This window comes from Rhinolophus hipposideros (assembly GCF_964194185.1).
Source record: "Rhinolophus hipposideros genome assembly, chromosome: 16".
Classification (NCBI taxonomy): Eukaryota; Metazoa; Chordata; class Mammalia; order Chiroptera; family Rhinolophidae; genus Rhinolophus; species Rhinolophus hipposideros.
Window position 1 is genome coordinate 3,317,588 of NC_138062.1, and position 12,461 is coordinate 3,330,048.

Sequence of the window (12,461 nt, forward strand, 5' to 3'; positions counted from 1 at the left end):
CTTTTATGTGCTAGAGACTGTGCTAGCCACTGAGCAGCCAGTGACAGGCAGGGACACACCTCAGTGCAGTAAGGAGCTTACTGCGATGGGGTGGAAGTAAGAGTTCAGTCTGAAACAAATGAACGCCGGACTTGGCAGTTCCCAGCACTGGCCTATCTGAAGTCTCTGCTGCTGGGAAGTGTGGTTTACTGTGTGGCCGTCCAGCTAGGGCCTTACATCCTCATGTGTGTTTCATAGTTCTTTCTTGGAAATTGTGTCAAGACTTAACTTGCAGAGCCTGATCAAAATCAAATAATAGATTTCGTTTTCCATAGGGTAATATTTAGATGTTTTGATCCACTATAGAATCCAACTGAATTTTGAGAGACAGGGTAGTATTTTTAAAACAAACCGAGAAAATCGATTTAGGGATTAAAAAGGTTGTCTAAGATAGAATTCACTGTTATTGTTTACAAAATAAAGTTGCTGCTTTAATACCTTTGATTTAATTTACTTTGCAGTCTTCAATTCATAGATTTGGTGCCCAAAACAGAAGCACGAGAACGAGAAGAAACTAGATAAAACGATGAAAAGTTCATCTAAAAATGAGACGACAGAAAAACTTAGTAGAATTGTACAGAAGTATAGGCAATTGATTGACAATTCAAGCTACTGCCACATATTTTGTTATCTTCTGTGGGTACCAGCACATTAAAGTGTATCATGTCATTTGATGTTCAAACCAACGGCCTGGTTTCATCAGATTCTGCATGGTGACCTTGTGTTTCTGTGGCCGGTGGCCGGTGCACCAGAGCGCCCTCTGGTGGTGGGGAGAGCGCTGGGGTTGGAGGTAACCCTCGGCTGGTGTGAGTGCTGCCCCTTACGGGCTGGTTAGCATGGGTAGGTCACTTAACTTCCTGGGGTGTAAAAGGTGCTCACAGAAAAGCTATGGCTGAGCTTTTAAAGCGGCAGCTATTTTAAATCAACTAGAACAGTGGTTTTCATACTTGTTGACCTCATGATATCATTATACTATTAAAAAATGTCGGGGACCTCAAAAAGCTTTTGTTTCTATAGTTATATCTATTAAGTGATTGTATTAGGCATTACATCTGAAAACTTTATTCATTGAAAGAATAATTTATTTTATGTAAGCATGATTTTGTAACATCCATGTATCCTCATTTGGGAAATACTGGTTTGATAAATTATGCAAGTCTTCCAAATGCTGGTACATTTCTTTATGTAATGTCATCTTTAAAACCACACCTGTTAATATCACCATAGATATTAGCAGAAAGTCTATAATTATTGGGAAGCTACAAAATTCGTGGTGCATACTAGTTTTCCAAAATTCTCATTCTCATCTAAAAGTTTGAATTTCCTCATTGGCAATAAATACTGTCAGTTGTCGTTGTTTGAAGTGACAAAGTTTTTCATCTTCTCAATAGAAATGGTGTTCAATTTTAAAGATGAAATAACTATTACCAACTTTTTACAACTTGAGTTAACAAATGGTAACCAGTTCGTGGTGGTATACCATTTTACATGTTATCATAATACCCACCCATTTTATTTCGGGTGTGTTCCTAATATTCCTGTGAGGTATGTCAAGTAGATACCATTATCTTATCACAGAAACGAGGAAGCTGAGATTGTAAGGAGTGAAGGGGCTTCAAGGTACCAGCCAAGCAGTAGTGAATCCAGACTTCAACCCAAGGCGTCTGTCCTCAAAGCAGGATTTCCCCGCCCCTTTGTCAGCAGTGCGTCTCCTGTGAAGGGGACTCACAGCTCCACACAATCCAGGGGAAACAGCACTACTCAAGCACTGATGATACTTTCAAGTGTAATAAATTGAGAGAAAAAACATTATGTATAAAGGGTTCAAAAAAGAGGTATTTATTTGAACTGAGCTTGAAGAGTTAGTTTTTGTTTGTTAATTGGAAGAGAATTACCTGTTTATAGAAAACTATGTAAATTATGGAGAACTATAAATAGAGTAAATTATTAAAGGTCATTTACATAATTTTGCTTTTCTCCCTCCTCAGGCGTTAGAAAAGACCTCGGAAACTTGGAAGTAGGCTGTAAATCTCATGAGTTCCATCCAGAATCACATCTCCCAATAAAAAATCATTTGATAAAAAGGTAATCAAAGATATTTGGAAATATTAAAATCTTTTTTATTGAGTGCATGTGTTATAAGAACACTTTATCAGAAAGGCATGCTTACTAACTACCCTGAAAGCAGTGGGTCCACTAAATCAGGACACATGTCTTATTGGGGACTGTTCAAGGATGTAGTCCTAAGGATTAGGGCCTGCGGAGCCCCAGGTATTACACGGTTGTCTCAATCCTCACAGCATTAGGAGGTAGGTGGTATTTACAAAGCAGAAAATTTGGGGCCTAGATTAAGTCATTTGCCCAAAGCAATGGAGCTGAATGTAGCTCTCGTCTACCCAGAGAAGCCTCTTTTCATCATTCTGCTCTCATTGACTCCCGTGGAGCTCACACAGTAAAAGTAATCAGAGGACGATAAATAATTTGCAACGTGATGGCATTTATCCTCACCTAGAAATTAATTATTACCTAAATAGAGGTAAGTAATACCCAAATAAAGGTAGTCTTGATTAAATTATTTTAAATCAATACACTATCAATATAGCATTATGTATCAAAATTAAAGAACCTCTACTGCTGTAAACTTTATGTTGGTTGGGGAGTGTTTTAGGGAATTGAAGTGTTTGCTTATGGCATTTTCCTTCAGCCTATGCTACATTTTGTCACAAATAAATGCAATTTCAGTTCTGTGTTTGTAAGTTGTTTTTAAATTACACTTCTAATTATGAGAGCTTTAGTTTTAGTCGTGACAGATGTTTCCGGTAAGCATTCATGTATTCTGGTATAAAGATTTTGGATTCAGAGAGTAGAAAATGTTAATGCTTGCAAATATTTCCCCTTTCTGTTGTTATGTTACAAAAATAACAGCCTATTGGGAGGTTCAATTACAGGACCAGTGTTTGTTTTTCCTCCAGTTGTCAGTGTTTGCATGTGGTGTTTTAGCTTTGTTTCTGCTTTTATATTTCAGGCCTCATGTACGTGAAACCAATGGAAAGTCATTGCCTTCGTCCAGTCCACAGGTACTCAAGGACCATACAGCAAGTGAGCACATCCACCAGTCAGATGAACAGAAACTTGAAAAATCAAGTGAATGCAAATTTTCTGAGCGGCTCGATAAAGAAAATTCTGAGAGAGCAGGTTTACTTCTTCACACCAATGACAATTCTGCTTCTGGAAAGAGAATGAACTGTGATGAAATAGTCTCGCCATCGTCATCATGGTCCTCACACGTGAGAACTGCTGGGTTGAAGCCAGACACTGCTGCTCTCATCCAGCCACAGACTGGGATGGAGCAGTGTCATTCTGACGGCTCTCCAACTAGCGGACGTAGACTTCAGTCCGCCTGCAGGTCGGATGGTTGTCAGATGCCAAAACTCCGCAGTGCACCGCCCCCTTTACCACCAAAACAATACGCCATAAGCAGGGTACCACAGCCAGAGAAAGGTGATTGTTCACCTGATGTCAGACTTACAGAGCTGTCCAAAGCTAACTCTTCTAGTCTTCCGGACCACAGTTTCAGTGCAGCTTCAGAACCAGGTTCGGGAGAGAGTACAGACACGAGTGATGGAAGACTCAAGAAAACATTTCAAGTGAAAGAGCGAGTGGGCAACTCACCGAACTACACGGCCAGCTCTTCAGCTGATGCTTTCCAGGCACACATGGGTGCAGTTGTCGATGAATGGTGCCATCCAGAAAGAGACTCCAGTGCTACCTGCCCAAGTGACACAGTTTCATTAACTACCTATTTCTCAGTTGATAATTGCATGACTGATACGTACAGATTGAAATACCATCAGAGGCCCAAGCTCTCTTTTCCAGAAAGCACTGGCCTCTGTAATGAGAATTCAACAGCTCAGAGCGAAAGAGGGCTGGGACCTGTGTCATATAATAGTCTTGGTTCAAACTGCCCTTCTGAGCAAAGATACAACCCCAGTATCCATTGTAATCGATGAATTATGAAACCGGCATGCTAATACTCAGAGGCCATTAAAATAGAAGAGGAATCGACTGACCAATCCTAGTGAAAAATAAAATTAAAACCATGGCATTTATTAAGTCATTAATCACTAACTTTCTCTATATTTTTTATTTTGTGATAATCAACTTACTGGGAAATTTAGAAATCCCTTTGAAAAGTCTTGGCATGCCTCGAAAAATAGAGTATCAGGGTGTACACAGAGTCATTTCCCATATGCTGCTGTTGAATGCAAATGGAATCCGTCCCTTCATTTTGTGGTTGGCAGACCCACAAGTACTAACCAGTCCTCATGTATGTAGACTGGTAAACTATGCTCATTAAACTATGGTAAACTATGGTAAACTATGCTCATAAAAAATGCCAGGTGAGACAGTTTGTGTAATCAAAGCGGGATTTTTTTCATGAAGCACTTTCTCATGGGGAACCAAAAGAACACTCGTGTTTCTGACTTCTGTGACAGTCTGCTACATGTGACCTCTGTGTCTCAGAAAATAATTGACCCTTGAAATTGAAAGTGTTAAAAAAAAAAAAGCCGTAATGATAAAGTTTTTCAAGTCAATTCTCAAGGTCAGAACAGAAGAAATTTAATTTTGCTCCTAGAGCTTTTATCTTCAGGACACCTGAGTTAGGCCTTTGTTACACATATGCATAAACAATTACTTCAGCCAGGTAAGCTAAACATAATTAAAATACTTTAGCATATTTATTTATCCTGTTACATTTTTTCTAATTTTATATGAAATGTGAAAGGGTTTTATTTGGGTTCAGTTTACTTCGGGCTGCTAATAACCAGTGTTAGGAATTCACCTGGTGCCCTCTTACTAGGAATCTCACTGGGACTGCCTAAATTCTCCCTGCTGTAATCTTACCTGTTTATAAGTTGTCAGCCTGTCTTGATTTTTCTGATTCTTGAATCTGAAACACCTTCTGGGCTTCCAGATTAAATTTCTGCCTTTCATATACAGGTTTAATTTTAATAAAGTGTATTATTTTGAGCATCCCTCCTTTCCCTCCTTTTTTTAACTCTAAACAAACTCATTTTACCCTACTTTCATGGAGAGGGCTTTATTTTTAAATAAAATAATTTTCCATTGTTATGATAACCTTACAAGTATGAAAATGTTACTTTTATTGCCTTATTTCACTAGTTGTCACTTTATTTTGTACTAAGCTAGTAAATTGTGGTTTCGTTTTTTATATTGTCCACGGCAGACAACTGAGAATTATAGAATTAAGTTTCCTTATGTTTATCAAGTTTATAAATATAACTTGATAATTATATAAACTAATTAGTAAATTTAACATTTTGATTAATTCCATAAATGGTTAAAACATTCCAAAATGTAAATGATTGGAACTACTTCTAGACAAATAGAAAATAATTGCTTGTAAAAATCTGACTTCACCCAGTTACCAAATCTTGGTCAAATTTATCTTCTATCCAGAGAAATTTTAAATAGTCTTTTTTACCTATAAGTGATTATTACCTTATATTCTCTTAATTTAGAAATACTTGAATATCAAGTAAATTAAATTTTATCTTTTAAGAAAGCTTATTTTTAACATAACTTTTAGTATGGAGCATTTGTAAATATTGTAAACTTTGTAAAATTGTATTTGAAATATCAGTGTATTTAAATATTGCTTTTATTATATTGTAAAATATTAGAAAATGGGCTTCAAGTATTTTTAGTAACTTTCAAAAACTGTTTTTTTTGTTTAATTTCTATTTGGTCAAGATGCCCAGTAGAAATGTGTTATTTGAAAGTTAATTTCTGATATTTAACAACAATCTCATAGATTTGTATTTTCAACTCAAAGTTGAGTTGCAAACATCAAATAGAAATGTTCAAGTTTGGCTCTTTTTAAGAACTGTCCAGTTGAAACCTCTTGAATCATGTAATTGTACTAACAAACTAGAAACTGACCCTTTGTGTTTATGTTGATTCAGCACTCCAAATGTAGATTGAATGCATATTTAGTAACTAATCATCACATGTACTTTTATTTCTAGAGTGCCTATTTACTTTTATAGGGATTTTCTTCTTGTTATAAGCTTATTATAACTTGATATCATGCGACCAACAGCTGTTGTAATGTTCAGAATACTTATCTTCCAAATGTTCGATTTACACATGAAATCATTTTCCAGTTTTTTGTTTAGTTTTGTTTTGTTTTTCAGATGAACTGAGTTTTAAGTTGATATAATTGGGCTTTCCTTTGCATTTCTTGTCGTGAACTATGGCTTCCTCTGTCCCGTGTGGATTATGTATTTTATGGAAAATGTAAGTCAGTTTCAAGTTCAGAGGTACTTGAGAGTATCACTGATCATAAAATGTTATCACAGGAGGGCTCCTAAGAGTTCAACTCCAGGGAGGTCTGCAGCAGGGCTCCGCCAGGAGTTGGCAGACTGTCTCTAAAGAGCCAGACAGTAAATATCCTAGGCTTTGTGGCCCATGGAGTCTCTGTTAACAAACTACCCAGCTCAGCCAGTATCGGGTGAAAACAGCCCTAAACAAGTATTAGGTTGGTGCAAAAGTAACTGAGGTTTTTGCAATTTTTTTAAACTGCAATTACTTTTGCACCAACCTATAAATGTCATTTACACAGATGTGAAATTTGGGAGTTCACATCATTTAACATCATGAAAGCTTTTTTTTCAGCCATTAAGACATAAACATAATTCTTAGCTCACAGGTGTTGCAAAGAGGTAGTGGGCCAGATTTGACCCATTGGCCATAGTTTGATGACCCTTGTCCTAGAGCATTACCTACACTGAATGCCCTTACTGAGCCTAAATATCCTGTGGTCTCTGAATGTATTCCCATGACATTTAGGGACTAGGTACATGGAGCAGTTGATGTCCTAAAATTTTTCAGTTAACAGACCCCTAACAGACTTCCTCACACTTGCTAATCAGTCAGTTCATTTCAAATGGCTATTATGTGAAATCATGTTTGTGAACTTTACCAGATTAAAATCACATTGATGTTATTCTTTTGATGTCTGTTTTTGTCTTGACAAGTTTGCCAGCTTTGCTTGGTGTCCCCTTTATCCACTTCTTAAAGGCCTTTACTGTGGGGACTTAAGCAGTCACAGTACTTGAGATGGCACAGTTCAGTGCGAGGCACAATCTCTCATTCATCATGTACAGGAAAGAGTCCACCCTCACACGGCCACCATCTCTGTGCACCATTTACAGCCATGCTCTATGTAACAGTAAGATTCCTCCATCTTCCCTGTACTAGAAATTCTCAGAATGTTCGATGGTTGTGGTTGTTGGTTGATTTTAGGCCCAGAAAGGTAGCACAGCTTGTAAATCTTTGCGGTTCTGCTAACATTAAGCTATATGAGAACTGTTAATACTGGCACAGCCTCAGTAACAAATAATCTGTTAGAACAAATGCAAATCACACCACATTTGGCTATAAACATTTACTAGACAAATTAACAAGCAGCACGAAAACACTGCATACAATGTTTGGTATACTCAAGGAAATCCCAGTGCTGTGTTTCTCTGGATGCTTCAACCCTTTGCATAAAAGTATGTTCAGACAGATGCCGCAATGCCCTGAAGGCGTCATCGTTCACCTTATAGCTGGCAGGTAAAATCCTCCAAAAATCAACCCCAGATTTCACTCTAACCCTAAGTGCCATTCTAAAAGGCAGAGGATGTAGAGTTTACCAGATCTATGCCCTGATTCTGAGAGGGGAACATCCCCCAAATAAGTACGCAATTCACATGTATCAAATGCCACCAATGTCAGCGAGGAGGGGCTATCTCTGACATCTGTTGCAGAAGGAGTATCTGCCCTATAAAAGGAATCACTTCGGAGGGCTTCGAGTGGCTGCTTTGGCAGGGTCACCAGCTGGGCACTCCTGGAATGTCAATTCTTTTCTTACTTAGATAAAAGGGCAAGGTAAGCTCCATGAGGGCAACGATTGTTGTTATGTTCACTGTGGTACCTGTACATAGTAAGTGCTCAAATATTTGTTGAATGAGTGAATATACTGACTGCTGAAGTATTTAAGTAACAGAAATTATGAAAATAAACATGTCTTGGCCACAAGCATTCTTAATGTAACCCCAATAATAAAAACAGGTTTGAAAACACACAGTCCTATTTTAGGGAGTTCAAGGGCCTAAAAGAGAGGGGAAGCAACGGGTAAGAGCTTCCCAACACTGGGTATTACATATTCTTTTTAAGATCGTATCAATCTGTACGCTACAACAGGCCCACTTAGTCTAAAAATTAAACTGGCACTTAAAACAGCCAGTATTATGTGGACTTGAATTTTCTGTATAGCTTTTAAATCCTTTTCTCAATATCCTTCCTTTGCTTTTGAGTAATTTACTTATTTATTTTTTAGGTACTTTATATATTATTTGCATCATCCTAAATCCTATCCAACCCTTAAAATGTTAGACATTACCGTGTTTCCCCCAAAATAAGACCAGGTCTTATATTAAGGTTTGCTCCAAAAGACACATTAGGACTTATGTTCAGGGGGTGTCATCCTGAAAAATCGTGCTAGGGCTTATTTTCTGGTTAGGTCTTAGGTCTTATTTTCAGGGAAACACGGTACTATCGTTCTTAATGACTACACTAAAGCTTCCTGTATATTTTAGTTCAGCTTCCGTAAATCCATCAGATGTTTGAAAAAAGTCATTAAACCTGAATCAGAGTCTAATTTTGAGAATTTCGCCATGAATGGGTGAGATTATTACCCATAAAATATAGTCCCCAAGTGAGTCACAATGTATAAAAGGAAGGTCCCTTAGAGTGTGAAATTCTTCTGTTACACAATCCTGTCTTCCTTGTTCAAGAAGTTGTAGTCGTCGTCAATCCAATCCAGGAGCCAACTTCTTAATTTAGGTGTCAGGCAAACCATTCTGTAAAAACCGAGTATTTGTCAAGAATGTTTACTGTTTCTTCCCATTTTAATACTTTATGCTAACTTCTGAAATTGACTTAGTTACTTGCCTATTCCTAAATGATTTACATACTGACAAGAGCAATGAAAGAAACGGTCAGGACCATTCCTCCTAAGGATTCTATTTCCTACCCAGAGCTGAAAATTCAGGTCATTAAAAAGAAAGTCACTATACTGAGTGAGGTATCAGTCTCCACCAGAAAAGGAGGGGAGCTGGAGAACAGGTGAGCCTTGGCAAATGGCTCACCTATTCCATTCTCCCCCCTCAACCCTCTGTCTTCTAATTTGCCACATGGGGCCTCACATACAATGAGCTTACACCCGAGTCTCTGCCGGACCTCGGAGGTGGGGAAAGAAGACCCAGTTCCCGAGCAAGGGGTGCAAATTCATAGGCGTGACGACTGAGAGGTTAACATGGTGCACAAACACCGCCCAAGTCTGAAAAGCTGCTTAGGTGGCAGCGACCGGCTGCTTTTCGTCCACCGCCCCCTGGCTCGCTGCCTCCCTCCTCCACGTGTCCCTTACCGTCTCAGGCCGGTCCCTCTTGTTCTGCTTCTGTGTGTTCCCGTCCCTTATCCCCCGCCAGAAGTGTCTTTTCCGAGTTAAATGGAAATGAACACGGGGAGGATGGATTTTGCAAGTGGACTGCACGGAAGTCTGTGACTTATCGTTGTTTGGGGATGTGCTGGTGTGCGTGGAAAGGGCCGGGGAGGGGGTGACAGAGGCGCCAGGTCTCCGGCAGGACTACTGCGTGGGTACAGCTCCCATTCACCGAAGTGGGGACCCGACACACGGGCGCGCGTGGCGCGCAGTCCGAGTCCCGCGTCGGGCGTCCCGGCGCCGCGCGGCCTGCTCCTGGCGCGGGGCGGGGCGGGGCTGCAGCCCTTTGGCTCTCAGCGCGTCCCCCCCGCACCCAGCGGCGCCCGGTCACCGCGCACCGGCCCACGCGGGGCGTGACAAGGGCGTCCGGGCGCTAAGGAACTTCCTTAGGGCCGTGAACCGCAGAGCCAGGCGGTTTCATCCAACCGTCAGAGAACACCCGCGGGAAGCCAGCCTCTTTCAGACCCCGGTGAGGTGCCGGGAAGGACCTGGCTTCGTCCAACGCCACCCGCCCGGCCGCCACCACTGGCCGTGCGACCTCGGACACCGCCCTCCGTCGGGGCTTTCCTGGTGCCCCGCACCCCGGGGGGACCTGGTCCCCAGGCCGCTCAGCACTTCACCTCCGCGTTCAGAGGACTCACCAGGGCAACAGGTACACGAACAGAAACAACGCCAGGTCCACGAGGACGAAGAGCCACAGGTCCAGCCAGTAGGAGTGTTTGGAGAACCGGCCCGGCGCGGACCGCGGCTGCACACGGTGGTTCTGCTCCGGCCTCGCCGCGTCGCCCCCGCCTCGCCGCTCCCGGGGCCCGTCCCCGCCGTCTCCCGCCGGCGCGCCCCCCTCCATCGCGCACCCGCCGCGCGGCGCCGTGCGAGCAGCTGGAAGCCCCGCGCGTCGCGCACTTCCGCGTTCCCCGGCCAGGAACAGGGCGGGGCGCGGCCGCACGGGCAGGCGCGGGCCCCGCCCCGGAAGTGGGCCGAACCGCCCTCCCTGCGCGCAGGCCCCGCCCCGGAAGTGGGCCGAGCCGCCCTCCCCGCGCGCAGGCGCCGCCCGCGGCCTCCGTGAGTGCGGTCAGGCGGCGCGAGCCGCAGGGCGCTCCCCGCCCGCTCCGCCTGCAGCCTCCCGGCGGAAAGCTGGTCGTTCAGGTTCCGCTGGAGGAGCTGCCCTGGCGGGGCCGGAAGCCCCGTCACGTCCCATTCGCGTGGGAGGACGGTCCGCCTGGCACTGCGCGGGGCGCCGTTCCTGTCCCTGTGCCCCCCAGGCTGGCGAGGGCCCGCCGAGGGGCCGGGGCTGCCCTGCGACGGAGCGAGCGGCCGGCGGCGGTGGCGCGGGAGGCGGGCGCCTCCGCCAGCTCCGTCTCCGCTCGTCTGCGGCGTCCCGGTGCCACGAGCAACTGAGGACACGGGTTACCGGGCGCGAAGCGACGGGCTTCGTTTTGTACGCGCACGTGACAACCTCCGAAGAGCACGGAGGCCTGAAGCAGCAGCCAGAGCGGAAAGCTTTGACGTCTTTTAGGCGACGAACCGCGCCGCAGCGCGGACCGAGCCCAGAGAGCCGTTTCCGGCGCTCGGCCTCACGAGGAAGAGGACAGGTGCTGGCTCGGGTGGCACGTGGCCGTCGGCTGGCACTGGCCGGCCCTTAGCCACCCGCATCACTGCTGTGGCCGCGCTGGCAAGTGGCGCTGCCCGTGGCATGATGAGCAGGCCTGGTTAGCACGTGCCGGGGCGGCCAGCGCTCGGTGGGTCGGCACGGAGAGGGCCGCGCACTGTGCGCGGCGTGGAGCCGCTTCCCGTGTCCCCAACAGCTGCCAGCGGGAGTACCGTGGTGTGACCCCGCCCAAGGCCCTGGGTCCTCCGTGGGGGTTCATACCCTGCATTCTCCCGCGGAGAGCGGGACCGGACAGCCTGCGTGACACTCGGGTGGCAAACTGTGGACAAGCGACAAGAAAGATAAGGGTTAGTCCCAGGAGCTTGGTTTGTGTGGATTTCCTACCTGGAGTCCCCATCTCTGTGATAAGAATGTTTCTCTTCCTCCTAGTACAGGAAGGGCCCTTCACAGGGAGTGTTCTCTCCTTGTTTCAGGAAGAAACAGAAAGGTCAGCGTGCCCTTCGCTCACCTGCCGTCTCACGTGCATTTAATTCAAAATAATCAACATGCCGAAGTGGCGTATTTTGCGGTGACATACTCTGGGCTCGCTTCGTTTCCCCTGTCTGAAACGTCCCTAGAAATTTCACTTAAAAATGGAATTTGTGGCTGTGGAGAGAGTTGGGTTGTGGCCGAGTGGCAAGAGACCTGGAAAGGGAGACAAGAGTAGAGGTGAGAATGAGTGTCATGCGGGGTGTCAGGTGGGGTCTCTGGTCCCGCTCCCCACATAAGAACACACGACATGGTGAGGCCAAAAAGGAACACCCACGGGGCCGTAGGTAGGGGAGTCACACCACTACATTCTCGCTGGCGGCTGGGCTGGAGACACAGGGAGCAGGAGCCACACTGTCCGCAACCCTCACTGCACCGCTTACAGGCTCAGCCGCCATCTTCTTGCTAGCCCCCCGTTTTCTGCTACTGTAGCCACAGCAGTTATGTTAGTGGCCAATGGCTCACTGGTTACAGCTGACGGCCAACTAGCCACAGCTGATGGCCATCCAATCACAGTTGATGGCCATTTACTACCTGAGCCAGCACCTTTCCACGTGAGGCCGAGAGCCTGGAAACTGCACTCCTGGCTCTGTCCCCACAATGAGTAAACAGAAAATAACCATCTAAGCATGTTTCCCCACCTCCCATTAAATCAGTCTCCCTTCCTGGGAATAGGTCAGTCCCGTAGAATGGCTGAGCCTCTTATCTGATCAA

At 44.7% G+C, this 12,461-nt stretch overlaps 1 protein-coding gene across 2 annotated transcripts in view; it reads left to right on the forward strand.

Moving 5' to 3' along the window:
• Positions 1-5,075, forward strand: part of USP53 (ubiquitin specific peptidase 53) — a 41,990-nt gene extending 36,915 nt beyond the window's left edge. The window contains exons 15-16 of one of the 2 annotated variants that reach the window (XM_081076915.1): positions 2,028-2,124; positions 3,065-5,075. In XM_081076915.1, the coding sequence (XP_080933041.1) occupies positions 2,028-2,124; positions 3,065-4,049 (1,082 nt within the window). In that variant the 3' untranslated portion in view covers positions 4,050-5,075. The remainder of the gene's footprint in view (positions 1-2,027; positions 2,125-3,064) is intronic. The other variant, XM_081076916.1, reaches the window with a different exon arrangement.
• Positions 5,076-12,461: the final 7,386 nt, after the last annotated feature.